This window comes from Maylandia zebra, linkage group LG4 (assembly GCF_041146795.1).
Source record: "Maylandia zebra isolate NMK-2024a linkage group LG4, Mzebra_GT3a, whole genome shotgun sequence".
Taxonomy (NCBI): domain Eukaryota; kingdom Metazoa; phylum Chordata; class Actinopteri; order Cichliformes; family Cichlidae; genus Maylandia; species Maylandia zebra.
Window position 1 is genome coordinate 23,057,420 of NC_135170.1, and position 23,590 is coordinate 23,081,009.

Here is a 23,590-nt window from a genome sequence, read left to right on the forward strand (position 1 = left end):
TATGAGCTAATGTAAACCGCACGTACACTGTGGAGGCAACTGGCTGTCCCCCATAAGTGAATGAACAGATGAAGCATAAGAACAAATGAAAGAAACAGTTACTAACATATTATTCTCATTTAATGTGAAGTTGAATATGCCATAGATCACTTTTTAACCCCCAGCCTTTTCCATCTGATTAGGCTTTGGCCATTTCTCCGATGGGTTCTTCCATAAGGCAACAACTTCAGCTGCTAGACACACTAAAACAGTATAACTTTCTCCACCTTCTGATCATTGCTAATCTCCATTCAGATTATCCATGACTTTTAACTTTCAATCTTTCTAATCAAACCTGTTCTGGTCCACTCTATTTTTAATCTTGCAGGCACTCCCTATTTATGCAGAAGGTTAATTGGGGATCAACTGGTCACTTTGATTGACTGCTCTCACCATTCTCTGTATCCAAGCAAAAACCTGTATCAGTTTGCTTATTTCTTGCAGAGAAAGCCACAAACAGTGCTCTGAGGCAAAGTTAATGGTCCCTCAAAGGAAATGCGACTAACTTTTTGTAAAAGTAAATAGTAAGATCAGTAATGTATCTTGCTCAAAACAGGTCACGCAGGTAGGAATTAAGAAATAGTGAGCTGAAAAGAGCCTGGAATTTCTCTCCTTCGCACTCTGCAAAGCTGCAAGGTGAGATGTTTGTTGCTCTCCGCTCAGCGCAGGAGTGCGCCCAACTGCAGCGCGCCTCGCCCCTCCCATTCCTTCGCTTTAAACTCTCCTCTGTGCTCACCAATAAAGCGCTTTTTGTCCAGGGAGTTGGTACTTGAACGCATTCCTTGACATGGAGGCAGGGGTACCCCTCCAAGGATTTCATGAAGACCGTTCCTTGTAAGTTTCATACGTTCACAGAAAGGTCTCTTTTTCCGAGAACGCACGCAGGGAAACTACCAGGTTTGGAGTTATATCGTTGAAGTGCTCTTCTTGGATAAAGACACAAGCGCGACTGCGCTTCCAGCTTCACTTTTCCGAAGTTACGGGTAAGAGTTGACTTACTTATACTTACTTATATTTTAAATGGTAGAGTGAATATTGTTTTGTTTTGTGTGTGTGTGTATGTGTGTGTGTGTTTTAGCTCTAAAACACTTTCGGCATGATCGAGTCCAGCGTAAAGACGCGTGAACAGGGATATATTGACAAACGGGGTTAAGTAAATGATCATTTTAAAAACATCTGAATCGACTGACTGTCAGAATAAAATGAATGTATAACAGAAAAAAACACTCCAGCTGTTTGTCGGCTTTATTTCCTCTTTTGAGCACAAGCTGACAGTGGTACCGAGTTTTTTCTCTCCTGTGACAACTTTCTTAACAAAAACTCGCTCAAATAATTCAACAGACTCGTGTCTGCTTTGCAAAAACGCGTTTTGCTTGTAATGTACAGTGCGTTAAACACGAACCTGTTTCTCCTGTAAATGCACAGCAACTAAGTGGAAATCTGAATTAAAATTTTTTTTTAAATGGGTTATTTGCATAGATGCGCCGCTGAGTCATTGGATTCAACAGGTTTATTGGAGATGTGGGCTCCATTAATTCTCCAGACAACAAAACGCGAGTTCCTTTATATTTGGAAAGCGCGTAAATAAACCAAACAAACCCAGAAAACAGAAAACGCGAGCGTGTGCGCGGTGCAAAAAGAGCCGCCGGGACGGTAATGAGGCGGGCTGGTGTTGGACCGCAGGACGCCGTGCAGCATGCAAGAGCCGTGCCGAATGTCTACACCGCACCGAGCGGTGTCCACCGCAGAGGACAGCTGTTTTTGGAATCACACAAGGGGACGTCCCACAACACCAAGTTCAGCAGGACACGAGCGCTGAAACGGCTCCAATACGCACACCACTCAAAGTTGCAAATTTAGTACATTTGGTTATTTTAGCATTTGGACGGTCATTGCTTTCAATGTGAAGCACAAACTGTCGAGGAAGTAAGGGCTATGTTTCATAGGAGCAACATTATGAAGCATGCGCTGATTAAACCTCAGATTTTGAGTAATTCCATAGATTAAAACACAACCATGTTTCATTTGTATAACGCCAAAAGCCAGCTGCCAGTAAAAAGCTTACTGAAGCCCCGTTGCAATAGGCTACTAATAATTGGGCTGTCCATCAAATGCTGCTACTGTTATTAAAAGGGATTACATAACTTCATTATTATTTTTAACATTCTGCGCAATTTGACGTTTAGCTGAAGGCATTTCGGTGCAGAGACATAAAAAATGAAACAGTTGCTCAGATGTGCGGAAAGGTAGAAATCTACTGCAAGTGTGCAGCAGAGCAGTGAGCCATGGGGTCACATTCCTGAAAGATTAAATCTCACAGTGATCAAGCCCACCAATAAACCAGCATCCAATCAAGTGACAGGATCAGCAGGTTTAGACAAATCTCAGTGTGTCTGTGTCTGAAAATATGATCTCACCTTTCCAAATAATGTGCCAAATTAAACATACTAACGTCAATCTCACCAGCTTTCTTTCATCTCTGTTTTATTATGTGAATAGTTCCAAATACTCACCTGATCAAAAAAAAAAAAAAATCTAATCTAATAAATCACAGTATATCTCATCACTTGAATCCTAAATTCAGTCCTCAGATGAGCATCATTTATAAGGCCCACACAAACAGATGCTGCAAATCACCCGATCCGTCCCAAGGCCAAATAAGCAGCACAAACTGCCCCAAAAGCCTCTCTATTACCACCAAGTGTTTCCTCACAGACTATAATTACACTACAGGAGAAGCTAATGTGTTTCTGACAGTATAAAATAGTTGTAATCTGTTTATATTAGGCCAACAGAAATTGCAGAGCAGCCACAGGAGACCAATTATCCTCCACTAATGTGGAGAACTTTGAGGATAATGTGTGGAAGAGATGGCAAGACAACAGCGCAACAGACTGTTTGTGGGCACAGCTTGGAATACTACAGAATGCAGAAGTGTGCTTGAATTTTTTAATATGTTAAGTAAGACTAAAAACATGTAGAGACTTGACGCTTCATGTTTCAGTGACTGTTAGACCTAGAAAGTAACTTGTTGACACAACCGTCTCAGTGATGAAAGAAGGATGATTACAGGAAGAGATAAACAAGGAAGCTGCATGTCTTCTGTGATGTAAAAATTTAAGTCAAAGACTTGCAGTTGTGCACGGGATACATAATAACCTCGGACTGATTATCCGTGCTCCACTTTCCGGTATATTTATTCCCCTTAAGTGTCTGACTGTGGATGGGGAAGCATGACTAAGGCGACCCCTTTGTTCTAGAATCTAATTTATACAATTAAGCACAGGCCTGCTGTCACACCACTGTGACAGTGATGTTGAAACCACAGGACCCATCAAGATCTGGTTACCAACGTTGTGTCAGCCTGTACCTTTATCTGTTATTTTTATTACTTCTGGGGGTTTTTTTTTCTTTTACAAAATCAAGGCCAGTGTTTCATTATCTGTGCAAAAGAGCTCGAGAGGGAAAGAGCACTGATGTCTAAATCTGCTGCAGATGATGACTGACAGTTGGTGATCTTTAAGTTTTTTGTTTTGAGACGAGACAAAAAGATGAGCTGGACATCTTACAGTAGCATCTGCTGCCTATAAATCTACTGATTATTATAATGAATAATTCTTTTCTTTCTCCAAACTGTTTAAGAAGGGAAGGATTTATCTTTTTTTTATGCCAATTAGCAGCAGTGGCTGAATCACCCTTCCCTCTGTATCAGAGGGATTAGAGGGTTAAAAGTCAGGTACGTGAGACGAGGAGGCCTAGGGAAGGGAAGAGTGGAGAGATATGGGGGGTAGAGGTACAAAAGGAGGACAAGAGCGGGGCAGTTACGCAGCGGGGAGGGAAAGGAGAGTCGACAGGACAGAAAGTTGGAGTAAGTGTGCAAATATGTGTGCGTGTGTTTATTTTTCTGGAGAACACGTGAAGCTGGAGTCTCATCGCAATTAGCAAGGAGTCTGTGTGAGCGATTCAAGGAGTGCAAATCCTCCTTCCGGGTACCCCTTTTCAGGTGCTTCTCAGCAGGGGGTGGGGGGATTCTGCTCTCTGGTTGACAACTAAGAGCTGGAGCTCCTCCGTTATAAGAGGCGTCTTAAATAAAACCCCTGGCTTCAAAGGCCTCAGCCTCAAACATCAATGCTGAACCAGCGGTATGTGGAGGGCAAACCCCAGCCCATACGCCTGCCAAGCTAAATTGAAGAAGAGCTTGCCGATGCATCCAAATGATGCGTTCAGAAGAACCACTTCAAAACCTTGCATAAATAGACACACACATGCAAAGGGATCTGCGGGCTTTGGAGTGCCCCGGATTGAGTGCAAACCCCAAATAACTGCTGTCCTCCGTGTCCATATGTCCACAGAGACACGCAGGCCCACTAAAGTCATATTTCACAGCTTTTCCCTATCTCTTGTTTGAAATGAACCGCTCATGTGATTAACTGCGCTATTTTTTTAACCTTCTCACTTGAGTGGAAAATCTGCAAAGAGGCAAAAAATAAAATCCCCCAAATTCCAATGGAGTAGAGAGCGAGAGAGAGCGAGAGAGAGAGAGAGAGGCAGATGGAGAGTAACAGAGAGAGAGAGAGGATGAGAAGGAGGATGCTCGTCCCAAGTCACCACAAATTGCTGCATTTCAGTGAACCTATAAAAAAAGGAGAAACGGCTCTTAATCTAAGGTTGTAATTACTTCTGGCCAGCACTGTAATTAGGAAATGAGCCCTGAACCAGATTTTACTGGGCAAGAGCAAAAGCAAGGGCAAATGCACACGCGCACACAAGCACAGGGCTAAATTATTTGCCGCCAAATGAAAATTTGGGGTATTAATAACAAACTTTGACACAAAGCATTAAGTTTAATGTCAGTTGTTAATGTTTCACTAAGAAGTGCATGTACCTTTGGGTTAGTGTTCATCTGCTCGCAGCTGGGTCACCAAGTGTGTGAGACCATAGAAAGTGGTCACTCACATTTTCATGTAAGCGTGTGTCGCTTACAAGGTGACACGTATGCACACAGTTGCTCTCTTTCATCGCACCAGACAGTGCTTTAGTCCGCCGGGTCCCGTTTTCCTTAAGGTCTATTTACACGGCTACCAGCAGACACAGATAGTGTTGTTATCTGGCGCTGTCCACCCTGATAAAGAGCCAGAAGCCTGAGCCTTACTCAGAAACATCTGAGCATGCATGCACATATGCCTGAAGACGATCGTGCATCAGCCTGCATGAACCGAAAGGCAGTTGTGACAGTGACAAATCTGTATCAATGACAAGTCGCAACTTGTCACTGGTACAGATTTACCCAAGAAGAAGCTTCCAAGAGTGTCACATTAAATGCCAGCCATCCAAGTAAAAGGCACCTGTTTATTTATTCCACCCAATTCTTTTAGCAGTTTAGCTTGGACTGATGTTCTGAGCTGCAATCTTTCAGTTCATATTGAACATACATTGAGCTAACCAACTGTTTTCAGTTTTACGTGATTACTCCACAACAAAACGGTTCCAGTGTTATTGTCAAGCTGCTCAGCTCCCTCCTATCGTACGAGAGTTTAAACCAGATGGGAAGGAGAAGAGAGGGAGGGAGAAAGAAAGAGAGAGAAGGAGAAACAGAGGCGACGAGGGTGAGGTGATATTTATGTTGAACAGATGAACACAGAGGAAGGAAGAAAATTACAGTGGAGAGAAAAGCTAAAACGTATCAGTGCTCCCAAAAAAGGACAGAGGGAGTCAGAGAGAGATTGAATATCAAAGTAAGCCAATAATAGCGAAAAGAGAGAAAATAAGAGGTACAAAGCAGGTTAAAAGATACTACAAATGTTTTGGTAGCATGCAGTCTGCACTAATTAAAGACCGAATGTCTTTGAGACAATAGTGGAAGAGATTGTTTAAGCTATTAAGGGAAACCAAGACCAGGACACTGTTGTTAGCAGTTTAGTCTTTTGCAGTCATGTAAGACGTTTAGCGGTAAAAGACAATTTGTATCTATTTTAGGGTGTCTAGTTCCACTTTGAAAGCAAAAACATTTACAGTTCAGCTGAAGGACTGTCTGAGAGCGGGATACAGTGACCTCGGGTAACAGATCCGTGGGTTGTGTCAGCAGAAAGGAGTCCCCGTACTTAACTTAGCAGCCACTCATGCAAGAAGCGCTCGCTCAGCCACTGCTGGATTTACCTGTGCGAATGTATGCAAATCACAGGGAAAAACACCCACTGACCGCACACGTACGTTCACAAAAAAGCTTCTGTGTAGCAGTCCCACAGACAAATAAACACATGGATGCAGAGCGCAGCACGGGCCTCAACACAGGTCAGCGTGCCAAAGCCAGCCCTGCAGTGCAACAGGTTATTTTCAGATATAAACACTACACCCTTGACATGAAGGAAGCATGTGGCTGCTCAGAGATATGCTACACGCAAAGTGAAGTCAGGTTTCAGGAGTCACACAAGCCAGGTATAACACGTGGTTTTGTAGTCACTCTGTTTTTCGCATCCACAGACTGTGACTCAGAGCTTAGATATATGAAAAATGGCTGCTTAGCGGGAACTTTCTGGAAGAGTCAGGCCGGTTTATGCTCCGCGGACAGATATACAATGCTGTACAGTACACAGAGAAAGAAAGGGCATGCTGTGTTTCTTAGGTAATTATCTCAGAAACCATTTTAGAACAGCATTATATCAATGAAAAAGAAAAAAAAAAACAACAGTTTGCCAATAGAAAAGAATGTTGAAAGTGCTTTTGGCTAAATGCCTCTCACAAATAAAACATCCATCGGGCACTCTTTAGGTTTTTCCCCAAACCAACTAATGTTTATGATCCTGTAATCACATTCAGAAATAACATCTGATACCAGATAATAGTCACAGAAAGCAGCACGAACATGAACGCACGCACAAATTGTGCTGTGGTTATGGCTAAAGCAATGTTCACCATTAAGAAAGAAATGAAGAAAGCGCGGTCAGCTTTTGCCAGCTGATATCATAAAATGAAAAGCTGTTCTTGGCTTACAGTGGAAAGCCTAATTTTGCTCTGAAATAGAAATAAAAACCATTTGATTGAATAACAACATGCTGCACAATTCTGCGTACAGTACACAACTGCAGTTTATGGCAGATGGACTGATACTACAGTCCATCTGTAGTAGGAGATGATGGAGAAAGAGTGGTCGGCCCGCATTCTTCCTCTGGCACTCCATCATTTTCGTGTTGTTGCCACACGGCTCTGCCATTGCTCGGCGTGCTCCCACACTCGGGTGGAATTTACCCAATTAACAGGAAAAAAACTTCCTGTTTCACTTATGTGCTTTTGACAAGACATGAAAGGGGGCTGGATTCCAAATAAGTAGAAAAGAGGCACTCAGAAAAATATTGCAACACCTCTCTGGCTTGTTTTTACAACTCTTGTGTTCCTTACAGGGAAAGAAGACCTGAAGAAGAATAGTGGAAGCATCTTCATGGGGTGAGTTTTAATTATATCTGAAAGATGTGGTCGTTTTACTTGATACCAAGGTGCAAAGATAGCTTAAGTTATTATACAAGAAGAAAAAATAGACAGAAAAGTAATGTAGTATTTTTGGCACGGGCTAAATAATACAGCCCTGTGAATATTTGCACCAAGAAACCCAAACGGCACGCAGTTGGCGGTCTTTACCATGTTAACCATAACACTCTGCTCCCTCAATGGGATCCTTTCACACAGCTCTGAGCCTCTTAACAAGACTGGCAGGAGAACAAGAGCGCCTCTCTTAGCACACACGGCATTTAATAGATACAGTGAGGCTGTGTAGAGTTTCAGACAGAGGGAGAAGGAAAGGGGGGAATGGAGGAAGTTTGAAGTTTAGCATGCCGGTCTGGTTGCTGGAGAAAAAGGTAGAATAATGACCCTGTGTTTGTTGAAAACATTTTCTTAGTAACCTACATGGTTTCTGCTGTTTTGGCATTACTTTCAAATCCCCTCAAAGTCTGGTGACACCATCGTGATGATATTCCAACAATAATCTTAAAGTATTGCACATGAAAAAGAAGAATATCTGTTTTATCATTTAAAAGTTTTTGTCCTGATCAGTGGAGTCACCCCTCTCAGGAAATCCAGATATAAACAGACAAAAAATGAACACAATCCTGTCGGTATGCAGTCTATCAAAAACAATGAGCGCTAAACTTCAGACTGGCCATTAGAATAGTCAATCTGCAGCTTTTTAATGTGTTGCTGTATCAAGAGTCTAGTCGGCTTGTCTTGTTTTACTGTCTGACAGAGCAGGATTCACCTACACGCTCCTTCTGACCTCTCATTCTCCATCCAGCCTGTGTCGTGCTAGTTCTCAATGAGCTGTAACAGGAACTGTGTGGGCTTGTAAAGATACACACACACACACACAGGATATGGCATAGCCTTGAGCATCTGGACGCACATCGCTACTTTCACTAATTGCCTCCCCCACCTCGTCCATCTCAGGGAAAACAGAGATGAGCCGAGAAGATTGGTGAAACTGAGTTCTTCTCCTGCTGCTTTTGGCTTGTAGAACATGCAGACATTCCTCAGGTCGAGGTTTCGACTCGCTCGCTGTAAATTATTTGCTATGCAGTCAATGCTTCAGTGTTAAAACACACACTGACTCCATTAATGCCATGATCCTGAAGTTTTAACATCAACACTGCCTTTGACTGCAGCATACGCTGACATCCTGCATGCTTGTTTTTCCTGCCTTTTTCTTAAGCATTTACTGTAACACTACACACGTCTAGCCACACCTACACGCTCTTCAATACGAGGTAAAATATGGGTGTACGTACATAACGAGGGGCTGAATTCAAGCCAAATGTCTGGGTGTGAGCAGTCTCTGCTGGCTCTGTGCTTTGAATGTCCAGAAATGCCACAAGTTAGTGCACTCTTGACACCGCGGCAAGAGTCACTTAATATTGTTAATATTTTTACCTAAAAGCAAACATGTAAGAGCAAACAAAGGTGTTCCGGGATATTTATATACCGTGACTCAACCATACGTATAGCCAGATCACACACACGTGTGAGCAAACACTTACACAGGTAAGCATTGTTCCCTATGTTACAGGTCAGCTCAGGAATCTGCTTGACTCACTTAATGACTAGCCTGAACGACTGTGTCGATGAGAATCAGTAAACTGCTCTCAATGTAGACAAATTGCTACGATAACAAAGAACCATTTATGTCTTCTCTCTTTTACTGAATGTTGGGTCTTCTCTGGCTTTGACTAACCGAACACAGACCTACAGAAACACACATCTTTTATACCAAATGCCAAGATCTGGGTCATAAATCACACTCTAATTTGAATGTGAACCATCCACTGGTTTCTACTTATTTCTCTTTGACATACAAATGAGATCAGCTGATTTATTTTCACATTATAAGAGGTATACTGTACACTGATTTTGATGGCCTTCTATACAATCCATCATTTAAGATAGATTGCAGCATTCGGCAGAAATGTATCCTGAATTGTGCATACTGACAGCCTCTAGGGAAAAGCAGGCTAAAGGCTCACTTATTTACACCTCCTCTGCTGTCATTACCCTCCTCGTCTCCCCTCCTTCATCTTGTTTAAGTGTTAGGAAACGCACACCTGCTGTGGGCAGCCTGCTGAGTTGTGGGTCACTGTTGATGTCTTAATAGACTGTTGCTGAATGAGGTCTTTACAGTCTCTAACATGGCAGAGCTCACCTGTTTAATCAGCTGTTGGCACAGGTAGCGTAGCATGTCAGTGTGGTGATAAAATGCTGGCTCACAGCATCCTATTGTGTGTCTGTGGATTTTTTTAAATTTAATTTCCAGACATTGCAGTGGAGATTATGAAGTAATAATTGAGATGTAATGCATTATATTTAAGGAATGATATTGAATGGGGGGGCTGGTTCTCTAGCAAATTATGAAAAGGATTACATAGTTAATGAACTCAGATTTCCAAGAGACCAGTTTGAATACCCTTAAAAAACACTGGTTGTAATTTCTTAATAAACAAGTCACAGGGCACCTGAGGCTACGGAGGAAAGGCATGTCAACCTTGGGGGTTGGGAAAACTGTGCCGCCTGACTGTTGATTTGCCAGCCAGGCTCCCCAGCGCTGGCGCGGTGCCGACACAGGCAGCAGTTTCACAATAAATTCCTTTGTGACATTGTAATCAGCACCGACGATCTCCAGTTCACATTTATCTTGTGTGTGGCACATGTCTAAGTTGTTTTTCTGTTTTGTTTTTTTAAAAGGAAAAGACTGCAGAGAAGAATAACTAGAAAAATAACAAACGGTAACTTGTGGAAAAGGTAGGGGTGTAGGGTTAGGGCCCAGAAAAACAGGTATGGTGCCTGCCTCCGAGTGATGTTTCTGATACAGAAGAAAAAGCAGGACAGCTGCACTACTGCCACTATCTTTACGTAACAAAGAATTAATAATACTGACAAGTGAACGTGATTCAATCTGCCACTCACTCGACAGCAGAGACTACCAAATCAGCGGCTTAGCTCAAAGCTAAAATAGACAATTTATCAGTAATTCACTCGGCTCTTTTCCCATCGCCTCTCTCATTTTCTATATTGTCATAGTTGAGCAGTTAGAGAAGGCAAACTCCCTTTTAAGATGTAGCTTAAATACCAAATAAGACCTGTTATCTCTTTGACCTCTGTACATCTCATTGAGAGAAATGTCCTGTAGTGCTCATTTTGTTGTATTATTGCAGACAGGTGAAAGATGTGTTGACACAGTCAAATGATAAAACTGTCATGTGCTGTGTGTTTAAATGTATATTTCCAAGTCTGCATGCTGAACGTAGTCTAAATCCTAAACTGCATTTTTATTAAAGAAGCTGATATTTACCTGTCAGCACTACTGCTCCCCTTAAGCTTCTGTTTACCATCCCCATTACTTTAGCCCGGAGCTCTCATTAGTCTAATGAGCATGTAGGCTGCTACATAGCAGCCATGAGGCCTCCCAGGGCTGTTGTGGCAAGTGGAGAAGACATGCCTTCATCAGATTCCAGTTGTGTTCCTGTCAGCGACATGAACAAACCTGAGGGAAGCAAAAGGGGCAAACAGAGGAGCAAGTAGAGTGCGGGGCGCAAAAATCACAAGGCTGAGACGGGGAATTTCAGAGATATTTGTGTGACGTGTTAAACAAGAGCACCTTCTGTTATAATGCTGTATGTGTGTGTGTGTGTGTGTGTGTGTGTGTGTGTGTGTGTGTGTGTGTGTGTGTGTGTGTGTGTGTGTGTGTGTGTGGCAGGGGGGGGGTTAGAGTAGATACTCAGATAAACAGTAGCAGCTACAACGGTTCAAACAATAAGAAGAAAGATGACACAGACAGGCGGATGGATAATATACGAGCGCTTCGTCAGTACGTGTGGCTTTGTTTGTCTAACAAGGATTGCCAGCCTGTCAGTCAGTCTGACCTGGAGGCACTCATAATCCTGCTTTGTGCCTGAATCATACAAACAGGATAAAGATGAAAACAGTGTCAACAGCTGTCCACAAAGTAGGACCATACCCTGATCTTTTAATAAAAGCAAAGCTTAAGAGTGGTTTATGTTAATTCTGGCCTATGCTTTAAAGGAGACTTACCAGGAAACTAAAGTGATTTGTACTATGGAAAAAAAATGCAGGCTGGCTGGTTTCAGGTAGATAAAGGTCATAGTGGCCAGGGGACAAACTAGCATTTGTCATACCGGAGTCAAATGAATGCTACTGGAGCAGACAGAGTGTCAAAGTGTGCACATTATTTTAGGCTCACTGATAGAACAGGTCCACCCAGTCGCTTTAAACCGCAAAACTTACCACACATGCAACACACAGACGCACCGTCCTGTTATGTCAGGTGTTTTGAGGACTGTCAATAGAAGTCATTCTGAATCACTACCTGCTGTCAGTCACAGCTTGCTATGGGTGTTTCTACCACACACACTCCACAGATGTGTGGACAACTGCAAACAGGGTCAGCGTGCCAGAAAGCACAATGAAGTTTTGATTCTGGGTAGAGGCGTGGTTAGCCATACGCAGGATATGAAGGCACAAGCCCAGACTTGGAGAAAGTCCAGTTTTTTGTGACACAAGGATGTCATATTTACTGTTTCCTGGTGATTTAGTACTCTTGGACTCAGGCAGTGACTTCTTCAATGGTGTGGTTTGCTGTTGTGTCTGACTGAAAAGACCAACAGAGAAAAGACCAAGGGAACAAGAAACACTGCAGGAGTAAACACCAAGGAGAAATAACAAAACAGATCAAAGCACAGGTTGTCGTTGGTGAACTGAAATCTGCTGTATCTGTGTAATGTGAGTTTCCCATGGTGAGGATAGCAGATAGATGCGTATGTGAGACCTCTGACTGTCTGTCTGTCCCCAAAGGTCACAGGGCAGGGTGCGCTGATGAGAGACTGGCGTCAAAGTCGAGACAAAACAAGTGGACCCTGTGTCTGAGACACAGAATAAGAAGATAATAGAAGACACAGCCTCCGTCAGTGCATCCCGTGTCTCCTCTCATGTGAGCTTTTATGAAAACAAAATTGGGTCTAGCGTCTACTACACCATCAGTCATATCCTATAGCAATAAAACAAAAGGAAATGGCCCACATTTCCTTTTGGAACTCGTAGTAGATGACCTCTATGCTCTAAAGCTCAGAGGAGGCACAACTAGACTGCACACATGCTACTGCAGAGATCCAGCTCGTCTGGTTTTGGCTGCCTGGCTGCCCACCTCTGCTTGTTTCCTTTCCCCTCTCGCCTCCGCTTAGGTAGGAGTGCGCAGCCGGTAAAGGCTGGAAGTTTGGCGCAGGTAACAACATTTACTCAGACACACTCCTGAGGTTTTGGGTTTCATGCTGCCCTGGAGGAGGAGAGAAAACACCTGTTGTGAAGATGAGGACTTATAAGGCTCAGGTAGACACGGGTGTAACTGGAGCTGGGTGTGTACCTGTGTCGAACAAGGCCTTTTATCTATGCTGTCTGGGCCAGAGTTACAACAGACAACAACAGAATAGCAAGAGAAGTGGAAACAGAGCCTGACCTCTGACCGCCAGGAGACACTCTATGCTTCATTGGCTCATTGGTTTTATTGTTCCATGGACTGATGCTATATAACCAGATGAATGGAAGAAATACTGTTTGGCTTTCAGACTCTTCTGTGCTAGCATTTGCTGTCTTTATTTATATAGCATCTTTAGTTTTCTTTCTTCTGCCACTGGAGTCAGTGGCCGGCCACTATTATTCTCATATTCAGCTTCACACATTCTCATTGTTGGACTCTGCTAAAATAGCTTTGCATGATTCATAGATGAAAATAATCCGTAATTATCTTATACTGACCCTTGTAGCCATGTGTAATATAACCTAAAAAATGTAATGGTTTGTAAATGACAGAAAATAGGCTTGAAGTTGGTGTCGTGTTTATGCACAAATTGTTTTGCCTATATATCAAGGATGCTGCAATGAGTATAAATTTTTCCTACCAGTGCTTAGAGCCCTGGTTTTAACATAATTTGATCTGAAGTTGCCACACCACCTAAGCCCTGCTGAACTGGCCACGCTAGCCTCCTCAGTCTCCCTTGCAGCTGTATTTTGCAACTTCATTCTTAGCACATTAAAACAGATGTGTTACACCGAAATCCAAAATGTAACTACTCAAACACAGAGCTGCCCCACAGTGCTGAAGATATACACAGTTTTATGTGAGTGTTACTATTCTACTACCCTCCCATTCACCCCTGGACTGTATATTATTGCTCTCTTTCAAGTTCTCCAGCTGCAGGCTCTAATTATTGCTTCACATTGTCGTAATATGCAGGCACGTTTCGACCTATAAATCCGCAGATGAAAAGAGCCGCCTTTAACACCGATATTGAAGCGGCTAGTTGAGATATAAATCACAGTATGGAACGCTTAAAGTGTAGAAAGTTGAGAAAAGTGCATCATTGATCTGTTATTAGGAAGCGGACCAACTACAACCTGCCTGTTTATGAAAACATCAGCCCCATCATTCAGCACTAGCAGAAGCAGATGTACAATGGGTGAATTAATTCCCTTTTTTCTTGTGGTAAGGCTGAAATCAGTAGGAAGCTTTGTTTGTAAAACTGCTACAGAGCCTAACCCCCTCTGTACCACTACAAAGCACAGCAGTGATACTGTGGCTTCAAGAGGAGTATTACCAGTGACAAACTCAGTAAAACGATCATTCTTCTCTTGTTTCACATTCCCCTCCCTTCCGCCTGGCGTGTTTGTTTTCTGTCTTCTTGATTGACCTTGATGTAAGTGCTGCATTAGCAGAGCATATTTTGGAATGTGATCTGTCTTTTTAACAAAGTTACGACTGGCTTCACTTAGATTTTAATGCAGCTGAGCCTTGATCTTAAGAGACACCTAATCCTTTCTTGCCTCGTTACAATTTTACCATTATTTGCGCTGACAGCACACAATGATGAAAGAAAACAGCCAATGGCTTTTGTGTAAGCAGAAAATCTTGCTATCCTGTTATGATCCTAAAACCTCTGAGCATCCCTTCACTGAGCGTTGATGACATCAAGTGCTGCGCTCCTCGTGCCACCGTAAAAATGTGTTTTCTTATCTACCATAGTTCAACAGGTACAACCAGCATCAAAATGACAAACAAAAAACGTGTTGGCTTATAAACAAATATTTCCTGCATTTCACGCTGTGATGGCAGTCTTGCATTAACATAGCTGACATTGTTTGAATTCATACTTTAAGCTTTGTGTTTCTGGTGTCTGAACAGATGTTTTCATGTCTCTCCAGAGCTACATTACATGCAATCTTGTCATCATCAAATATTCTACATAAGTGTTTTTTTCCCCCCTTCAGCTTCATTTCTAATTATCTCTTGACCCTTTTGTCACGTTGATGGATAGCCCCACAGGATTGTGGATAACAACATCCATCTGGGACACTGCTGACAGTGGAAAGGGACAAGAACATGAGTGTGTTTGGAGTGTGTGGGCTTTTGCCTTCTCATAGATGGAAAAGCTGCAAAAACAGAGAGGGAAAAGATTGACACTGGAAAGATTATGTATGACTAATATGAAATCGAGTATGAACCAGCTATAATAAGTTAGCTCAGCTTGCAGAAATAGTAAATATTATATTAGGGCACCGCAGAGCCAGCAGGCCTGTGCATACCTACGTAGATGATACTCTAATGTGCATACCACAAGCATTGTTCCCTTAAAAGATAAGGAACTTTTTTATTGGAAGCCTACGCTCTGCATTGAGCAGTCTTATCCTCTTACAGTAACTTGGCATGTTGCTCTCTGACCCGGCTTGCCAAATTATGCACAATGACGTGTGACCAGCCTAAACTCATACACACCACAACTTTCTTGTTGCCTTCATTACCCCTCAGTGTTGGCCTTCGGCTCTAAAGATAAAAACTCTTGACACTCATCCAGCCAGGATTTAATTGTTGAAGCCCACTTCAAAGCCAGGCCTTATTCACCCTGGTGCCCCTGCTGACAGAAACCCGCTCTCGTCTTCACTGCTGCTTGTGTTTTCTTTTCTTCCTTATCTTGAAAAGAAAGAAAAACCTGGATAAGAAGTGAGAGGGGGGGAGAGGGGAAAATGCTTTTGTTCCTTCCGTTGATTTTTCTTTCTAAGGCTCTTAGGCAATGCTTTCCCCACTATTATTATGCAAAGATGTTCCCAAAGTCTGTTTTTTCTTTTTTGTGTGTGTGTGTGCTTTCCTCTTACTGTTTCAGGCTCTTGGGTGATACTGTGTATTAATCAGCCAACATGTCTTCTTCTAGTATGGACCAGAAACCTGAACTCATGCATAAAAACCCCACAGAAGTAAGCACGATTATCGCGTGACAGACAGACAAGGTCACATTAATTCAATCCATTGTCGGTTCATAAACCTAAAATAAGCTTCCTTACTTTTTCAAACTCACCGGCTGTCTGTCTCAGAAATATCTCAAATGCACAGGGGAGAGAAAAGGAAATTACAACTCAAGGAGAGAGAAAGAAGGCTAAAAGGGAGGGGGGAGGGCCATTCCTCAAAATTTTAATCTCTCTTTCAGCCCTCCACCTCCACTCACAGGAGGCAGTCAGTACCAGAGCATATTGGATCAATGCTGCACTGACGCCACAACTGCACCTTATCTTAACCTCCGATCTGCATAAGCCACACATTTGAAGGGAAAGAAAGCAGGCAAATCTAAACTATCAAGCTACAGTTTATCTGTGATCTGGCTATATTCGCTGGGTAAATTCCTCCCCATCCACCTCCACCACAGTTTCTCCTCCATTGGGTTATCAGATGTGCCTGGCCCACTTTGGAATGAGGCACGCTCAAATAAACACGTTGCCCCGGGGAGCTACGGTAGAATCGCCACGATGAGTTTCTAAGAAAAATATTCACAGTTTTATCTGCATAGCTTACTCTTCTCTCAAAGCTGCCTTGATGTTGTTGTATATTCTGGCAGCGGACCCCTATACCCGTGTCTGGCCCTGATATGTTGTAACAAAGTGAAGTTCCGCTATGTCCAGAAGAAATAAGAACATTTTTTTGGACAACTTCTAACACTCAATATACTTTTTCTACATTTTGAAGAAGGTTAAAATAACGTGTGTGTACCCTCTCTAATACACACGCGATATCATGGCCTGAAACTAAAATGCAGCACCCTGCACAGTGATGCTATGAAAACCTGAAACCATCTGCATGCATTCCAGCTGTTGTTTGATTCTCCCTATCCTCTTTATCTCCTGTTTATCTTCCCAAATCCTTTTATTTTTCCTTGCTCTACACACATATGCAGCACAGCAGCTACACTTTCTTTTCCCCTTTTTTCATCTATGCATCCATAATTTCTGAGCCTGGTCTCAAAAAATGAGTCTCCAAGACCAGATATTATATCTGGCCTTTGGAGTTGTGACTCAAGTATTTGTTGAGTAGAATATGAATTTCTGAACAGGTGAAAATAAACTATATCACCTGTTTAAGTGAGTGTGTGTATTTAGTCATAGTCGCCAGCAAGCTTATGTCATGTTTGCTTTCAGCACGAGATTTTCCAGCACAGAAGGCGTCTAACTTTCTGCATGGCTGACAAAGCTGGACAGTGTTTCCATCCTGTTAGCAGGTGCAGACTCTAAAAACCCGCTAGCTGTTTTGCTTAATAAACATGTAAGGTTTGAGCAGGTTCATGTCATTAACATTTGGCTGAACAGAACAATAGTTCTGCCTTGTTGGAAAGAGTTGGCAGTGGGAGCTCAAGCCTATGCCATAGTTGCTTTTAGTTTATACACTGGAGAAGGAAAATAAGAGATGGGGAACTCTTTCCAAGGAGGTTGCAATTTCAAGGAGGAGCGGAAAGAAAAGTATGCCAAAAGGGAAGGAAAATAAATGCCATAGCTGTGGTGTGATGAGATGATACTCGCCCTTCCTCTGGCTCACTGATGTAGCTGCCTTGATCTCCTCTCCAAGTTCAGACATTGGATACAATGACTTTTTTTGTGCATGTTTTATTAAAAAGTGAAAAGAAAGACCAGAGCATGATATTGAAAAGTTCTTAAAATTTACATTTACTCTTTTGCCACAGTAACATTTACCGGGCCTAAAACTTATACTTTGTATTAATGAAACAGCAAAACATGGCTAATGATGCCTACTGCATGAGTCAATTAAGGAAAACAACAACAACACTTGATTTTAAACCCTGTATTTAATCATAAATAGTACAAAGACAACAAATGCTGAACCTGTACCAGAGATTATGGAATTTTTATACTATTTATTTAATTTAAAGGAGATATTTTTCACATATTAACATGTAAGTTTGGGGAAAAAAAGAAGAAAAAAAAGAATAGAATCAAAAAATAAAACACACAATAATTTATTTGGCTATTTTGGTGAAATGAGGAGTGACCCCAGTTAAGCAGTGTAAGAACAGTGTTTGTGTAGTGCAAATAACAACTGCATCATTTAAAGCCCTAAAACCACTTTTTCAAGTAACTAAAATTAAATAGTGATATTAAATAAAGTTGACTGCTAAAATCATCGAAGGTGGATAGTGTTGCCTCGTTCTCCAAGGCTGTCTGACTTCTCTATTTCCATTCAGTCCTCTATGCCTCTTCACATCCCTCTTCTCCTTTGAGTTCTTTCAAGCACTGTGTTGACACTTCCAGTGTATTTGTTTTAAGGCCTGGGCTCATTTTGGCTTTGAATCACTGTAATATATCTTATTGATGTTCTACTCTCATCATCAGCAGAACTCCTCCTTCAAACCCAGTTGAAGACGTTTATTAGACATATATAACTAGTTGGCAGGCTGTGTATCAACAACACGGGAAGTGTGAGTCATATGGCCAATTCTTCACAATCGGGTGTAGCGTGGCATACATTATACACACAGACACACAAAGGTGACATGGTTATATTAAACTGAAGATACTCAGGCATGGATTTAATTGTTCAAAGGACATTCGTCTGTTTCACTGGCTCTTGAGAAACAGAGAAACACACTTTGTTGCAGACAAATAGCGTGTGGTTGACAGGCTTCAGTGCCAGTCATTAGCATAGGGAGGACTGTTAACTTTAATCCCACAGAGTGTACGGTGCTGTGTTGGCAGTCTAGATCCAAATTTAAAACTGTGAGATCACTGCATATATCTTGCTGCACAGACTATTACATAGGCAATGTCTTTTAGCCAGAAAAGTGTGGCAGGGTGCCATTATGTCAGCTTTTCACAGAGTATGGCATCAGGCTCGAGACTGAGGTCATGGACACAGCCCTATTGTTTGACCACCTTTGATCACTGGCTGCACATAGTTAAAGCCTTTGATAGTAATCTGGCTTCATGAAATTCAGTAAAGAGCACGCTGTGAATCAATAACTCACTCAAGCCAATTTGGAAAATCTCTGTTGTTCTACATGCCCTTAAATGTATGTGACTGATGACAAAGGCCATAAAATGTTTATATACTGCTGTTGTATCCTATTTACCGGTCAGTACTTATTCTTTATTACTATGAATGTTTATACAGTTGACTAATAGGTTTTTTTTTATGTTATCTTGTTTCAGGCTGAGCATGGAGAGAGTCAGCACCATGAAGATCTTTCACATTCCTGTGATCCCCTTTGTGTTTCTCCTCATCCTTCCTGATGGCATCTTTTCTAGCGAATGCCCAGTAGATTGCAGCTGTTCTTCAGGATCCATTTTTTGTTTCCAAAGACGTTCCTCTACCATGCCAAAGGGAGTGGACCCAGTCACAAAAAGCCTCTACCTGTTTTCCAATGGGATTGAAGGCTTGACAGCTGAGGACTTTAATGGACTACAGAACCTGGACATGCTGGATCTCAGTCAAAATAAACTAACCCATCTTCCCAATCGGGTGTTTGAACCTCTGATTTCTTTGCGAAACCTGGACTTGTCATCCAACCAGATCACTCACATTTCAGAGGAATGCTTCCACGGTATGAAACTGCTTGAGCGTCTTTATTTATATAGTAATCACATCAAGACTATCCACCCTGCAGCCTTTAATGGCTTGGAGCACCTAATTGAACTCAAACTGCAGGGGAACCAGTTGACATCCCTTCCAACCCTATCAATGTCTCATCTGCTGTTGCTGGACCTTCGCTTTAATACTTTACCCACTTTGGGTCCTTCAGACCTTCAGACCCCAAACCTCGAGTCACTCAAATTGGGAGGTGTGGGGCTTACCAGTCTGAATGAGGAGCTCATAACTGGTCTGAAGAATCTCCATGAATTGGACATCTCAGAAAACGAAATCGAGTCTTTTCCCTCAGTGCTTAAAGAGACCCCAGGGCTGATTCACCTTAGCCTGGCTGGAAACCCAATGGGTCCTGTTAAGGTTCAGGACCTGCAGAACCTTGGGGAGCTGCAGGAGTTGGACATAAGCAGCCTCAGTCTGCAGGGCCTCCCTGAAGAGTTCTCCCAGCTATTCCCCCACCTCAGAAAGCTCACACTTGCACAAAATCCCTTCAACTGCCTCTGCAACTTAGCATGGTTCCCGAGATGGCTCAGAACCCAGAGCATCACCCTTGAGAAAACAGAGGAGACCCGCTGCCATTTCCCACCTATCAATGCTGGAAAGGTATTAGAAAGACTGGATCATAGAGATTTTGGCTGTCCTACCACAACCACTGTCACCACTAGTACTGTAAAAACAACTACCACCCAGCCTGCTCTAGTCACTACCTTCCCAACAACTACTAAGGTAATTCCCGCTCCTCGGGCCAGTGACAACCCCACTGAAAAAGAAGGTGATTCTCCGGACCCCCCTGTTCCTGCGTCCCCCAGTAGCAGCATAAACCCAGACGAGGAGAATTTCTGTCCCTCTCACAACTGTCTGAATGGGGGTACTTGTCATTTGGACCAACGTGGTCAGGTAATGTGCACCTGTCCACCTGGTACCTCTGGCATGTACTGTGAAATCCAAAACCATCACCCACCTTCACCACCTGATGCAGAACCCCACATACCAACTGTCACTGCAGACACACTCGACATCAGCTTGCGTGAGATAACCGGAACTTCTGTCCTCCTGGACTTTCATCGCTACACTGAAAAGCAGCCTAACATCCATGGAATCCGTTTAACCTACCGCAATCTCTCTGGACCAGATCGCAGACAAATTCAATTCAATCTCCCTCCAACCTTGCTGGAGTACACACTTAACGGCCTGAATCCTAACTCCACCTACATGGTGTGTGCCAGTCCATTAAGGTCCCCCAATGGCATAGACAGCGTCTGCACCGAGGTCCATACAGCCCCTCGAATCCTTAGAGGCACTATTCCACTGGTTGAGGATCCAAAGCTAACCAAAATGCTGGCCCCTGCAATTGTGATCCTGCTACTTCTTATACTGATAGCAGTAGCAGTGGGAGTGGTATGCTATCTTCGCAGGAAGAGGACCAAGGGCAACCTAGACCTTGACTGTGATCCCTCCCAGCTAGAGTTGGATGGAGTTAAAGCTGGCTTAGACAATGGGCCCCTGCCTCAAAAGCAGTTGCAACTTATGATCCCAGAACCTGCTGTTCAGAGTGGAAATCAGGAATATGAGGTTTTACTACTACAGGATCACTGTATGTCAAATAACAACATATCTTTACATAAGCCTTCCTGCTTTTGACAACTGCCTTTTTCACTACTCTAATCCCAATGAGGATTTTTAAATGTTCAACTTTGCCCTCCTAAGTAAAAAAAAGAAAAAGAAAAAAGGAGCAGCTACTGCCGTTGTGAAAGTGGACAACAAAGTGTCAGCTGACCAACCAGGAAACAGGAAGATGGACATATATTGAACTTCCTGGTTATTTCGTTGTCTAAGCAGACGTTAAACAAGTTCAGAATTTGCTTTTGGACTTCAAAAAGCATAAAATGTGCTTTTCACTCCATTTAAAGGCTGCATATTTGCTTGAATGCAGTCAGGCCCCATGGTGTGATATGATGCTGGAACTCGTGTTTTTTTTGTCATTGACTGAAAACAGGGTTAAGAGACAGAATCACCTCATGCTCTCCTTTATCTGTCCATAAAGGGGTGTGGACTAAAATGGGGTTGTGCTGCCTTTCCCGATCACACCAGCCCAACTAAAACAGTCAGCAATTTTTTTTTGCTGAGTGTAACTCATCAGTACTACCCCACAACGGGATCAGTGCTTGCTTGCTGTGAATGACCTTTAAGACACTAAATGAAGTTGTGCAAAGAAAAAACTGATGCCTTTATTGTTTTATCTGGCTCTAAGACTTTGTTATGTATGTTTGTCATGCTTTTTTTTTTATATCTGTGTCTATTATTTTTTTAAAAATTGTGCAACATTGTGACTGTTAACAGCCCTCAGCACCCTCCTCCCCACCTCTTGTGACTAACAGACAAAACAGCAGATTAAAATCTTTGAAGATTAAAACTCATTGGTACCAGTAAAGTCAATCAAAGAGCTTTGCCCCCAGAATATCAGACAGTCTAAGTAGATGTGAGTCTGGACAGAGTCAAGACTAAATCCCCCTTCTCCATACTGGAGCCCTCAGCCTGCTTTGCCACCACAAAGAGAGGAGGTAAGCAGGATTAGAAAAAGTACAGAGTGGAGCAGTTGACATATCCCCCTCTGTTTCACAGGTATTACAGTAAAACACTTGACAATACGCAGCAAAACTTCGGATACCTTATTTATGGTTTATAGTCACCGTTTTATCCCTCAACCAAAATACACTTAAAACATACTAACCGGCCTGGCTGACAAAAAGTAAAGCAAACAGTGGATGTGTATTGTGTTTCCCTTGATTAAAAAATAGCCTGCATGTAACGCTATGCACAATTTCTCTTTGGCAAGCAGGATCCCGGTTTTGCTCATTCATACTAAACGAGACTATGAACAGGCACAAGCCAGAATGCAGCTAACAGAGTGTTTATATTGTTGTGAGACTAGCAGAGATCCACTGCATGACTGCTATTATTACAGACAGGTCAGTAAGCTCCAAAGCAAATTAATGAGAGGTGCATGAGGGGGTGCAGGTGCGTGTATGTGTGGATGCGTATGTGTGTGTGTGTATGTGTGTGTGCAGATCTGTCATCATCAGCGATAATGCAAGCACATGTTCTGTCTTGCACAAACACCTGTATCAGTTAACCCCTTTATGTGCCCACATGCCTGCAGAGGTACTTAAGCAACTCCACTTAAAGGCAAACACACCAAAGACACCTCTGTGAATGTCTGTAAAGTTACCTAAAGTATTTCCAGTGTACAGCTAACAACTCTATGCTAACGTAAGCGTCTGGAGAACCCACGATCATGTGATAAAACTGGAATATTTTTTTCTGTAAAATAGAAAATATTGAAGATCACCACAAGTATTTTCGATGTGATTGTTAATTTTTCCCTGTTTACTTTGGGAAACCCTTTGCTATTATGTGTTGTTTATTTTTTACTCTGTGAACATCTTTGTACAAGTGGAAAAAGTGATATCATTAAATGAATATCCAAAAATACAAATCATCCTTTTTGTATTTCTTTCTATACATTTTTGCTGGTGTTTATTATTCTTAATGGTCTATAGCTGCCTTAACATTTACAATCAGTCTATGCCACCTTATTGGCAAACAACACTTAGCATGTGCCTGCCAACTTTTTGTTGCCATTGTCATTCACCAATCATATTCCTAGCTATATGGCCACTAGTATTATTAAATTAAAAGAAGCTCTGTTTGTTTATGATCACACTTTTGCTTCAGTCTGAACACAAGTAGAGTGGCTACAGCAATACAAACACCACAAAGTGCCACTCCTGTCATCCAAGTCTCTGCTGTAATATTCAGAGTGAGGATTTTGCATAAGCACGTCAAAATGTAATTGGATCAGCACTTCAGGTGCAGCTTGGTGTGGAGAATTTTTAATCACACTTTGAGCATCAGTAATCCAAGTATTATTGTTATTAGCTTTTTGATTATTAAGTAGTACCATCACCATCCCTTTATGAACACCATTTTCATCTTCTACTTCCAGCAGGATAAAGAACCATCTCACAAAGCTCATATTATGTCAGAATGGTCTTGAACATGACAGTACGTTCACTATAATTAAACCCA

At 42.3% G+C, this 23,590-nt stretch overlaps 2 protein-coding genes across 2 annotated transcripts in view; one reads left to right on the forward strand and one right to left on the reverse strand.

The window, feature by feature from the left end:
• The window catches only part of coro7 (coronin 7), a 117,253-nt gene that overhangs the window by 38,911 nt on the left and 54,752 nt on the right, over window positions 1–23,590 (reverse strand). The gene's annotated exons all lie outside the window — the stretch shown is intronic.
• On the forward strand, window positions 772–22,991 carry vasnb (vasorin b). The gene is made up of 3 exons (XM_004559377.3): window positions 772–1,022; window positions 7,437–7,479; window positions 19,069–22,991. Exons 2-3 carry the CDS (start codon window positions 7,475–7,477, stop codon window positions 21,140–21,142), a joined length of 2,079 nt encoding a protein of 692 aa, XP_004559434.1. The 5' UTR covers window positions 772–1,022; window positions 7,437–7,474; the 3' UTR covers window positions 21,143–22,991.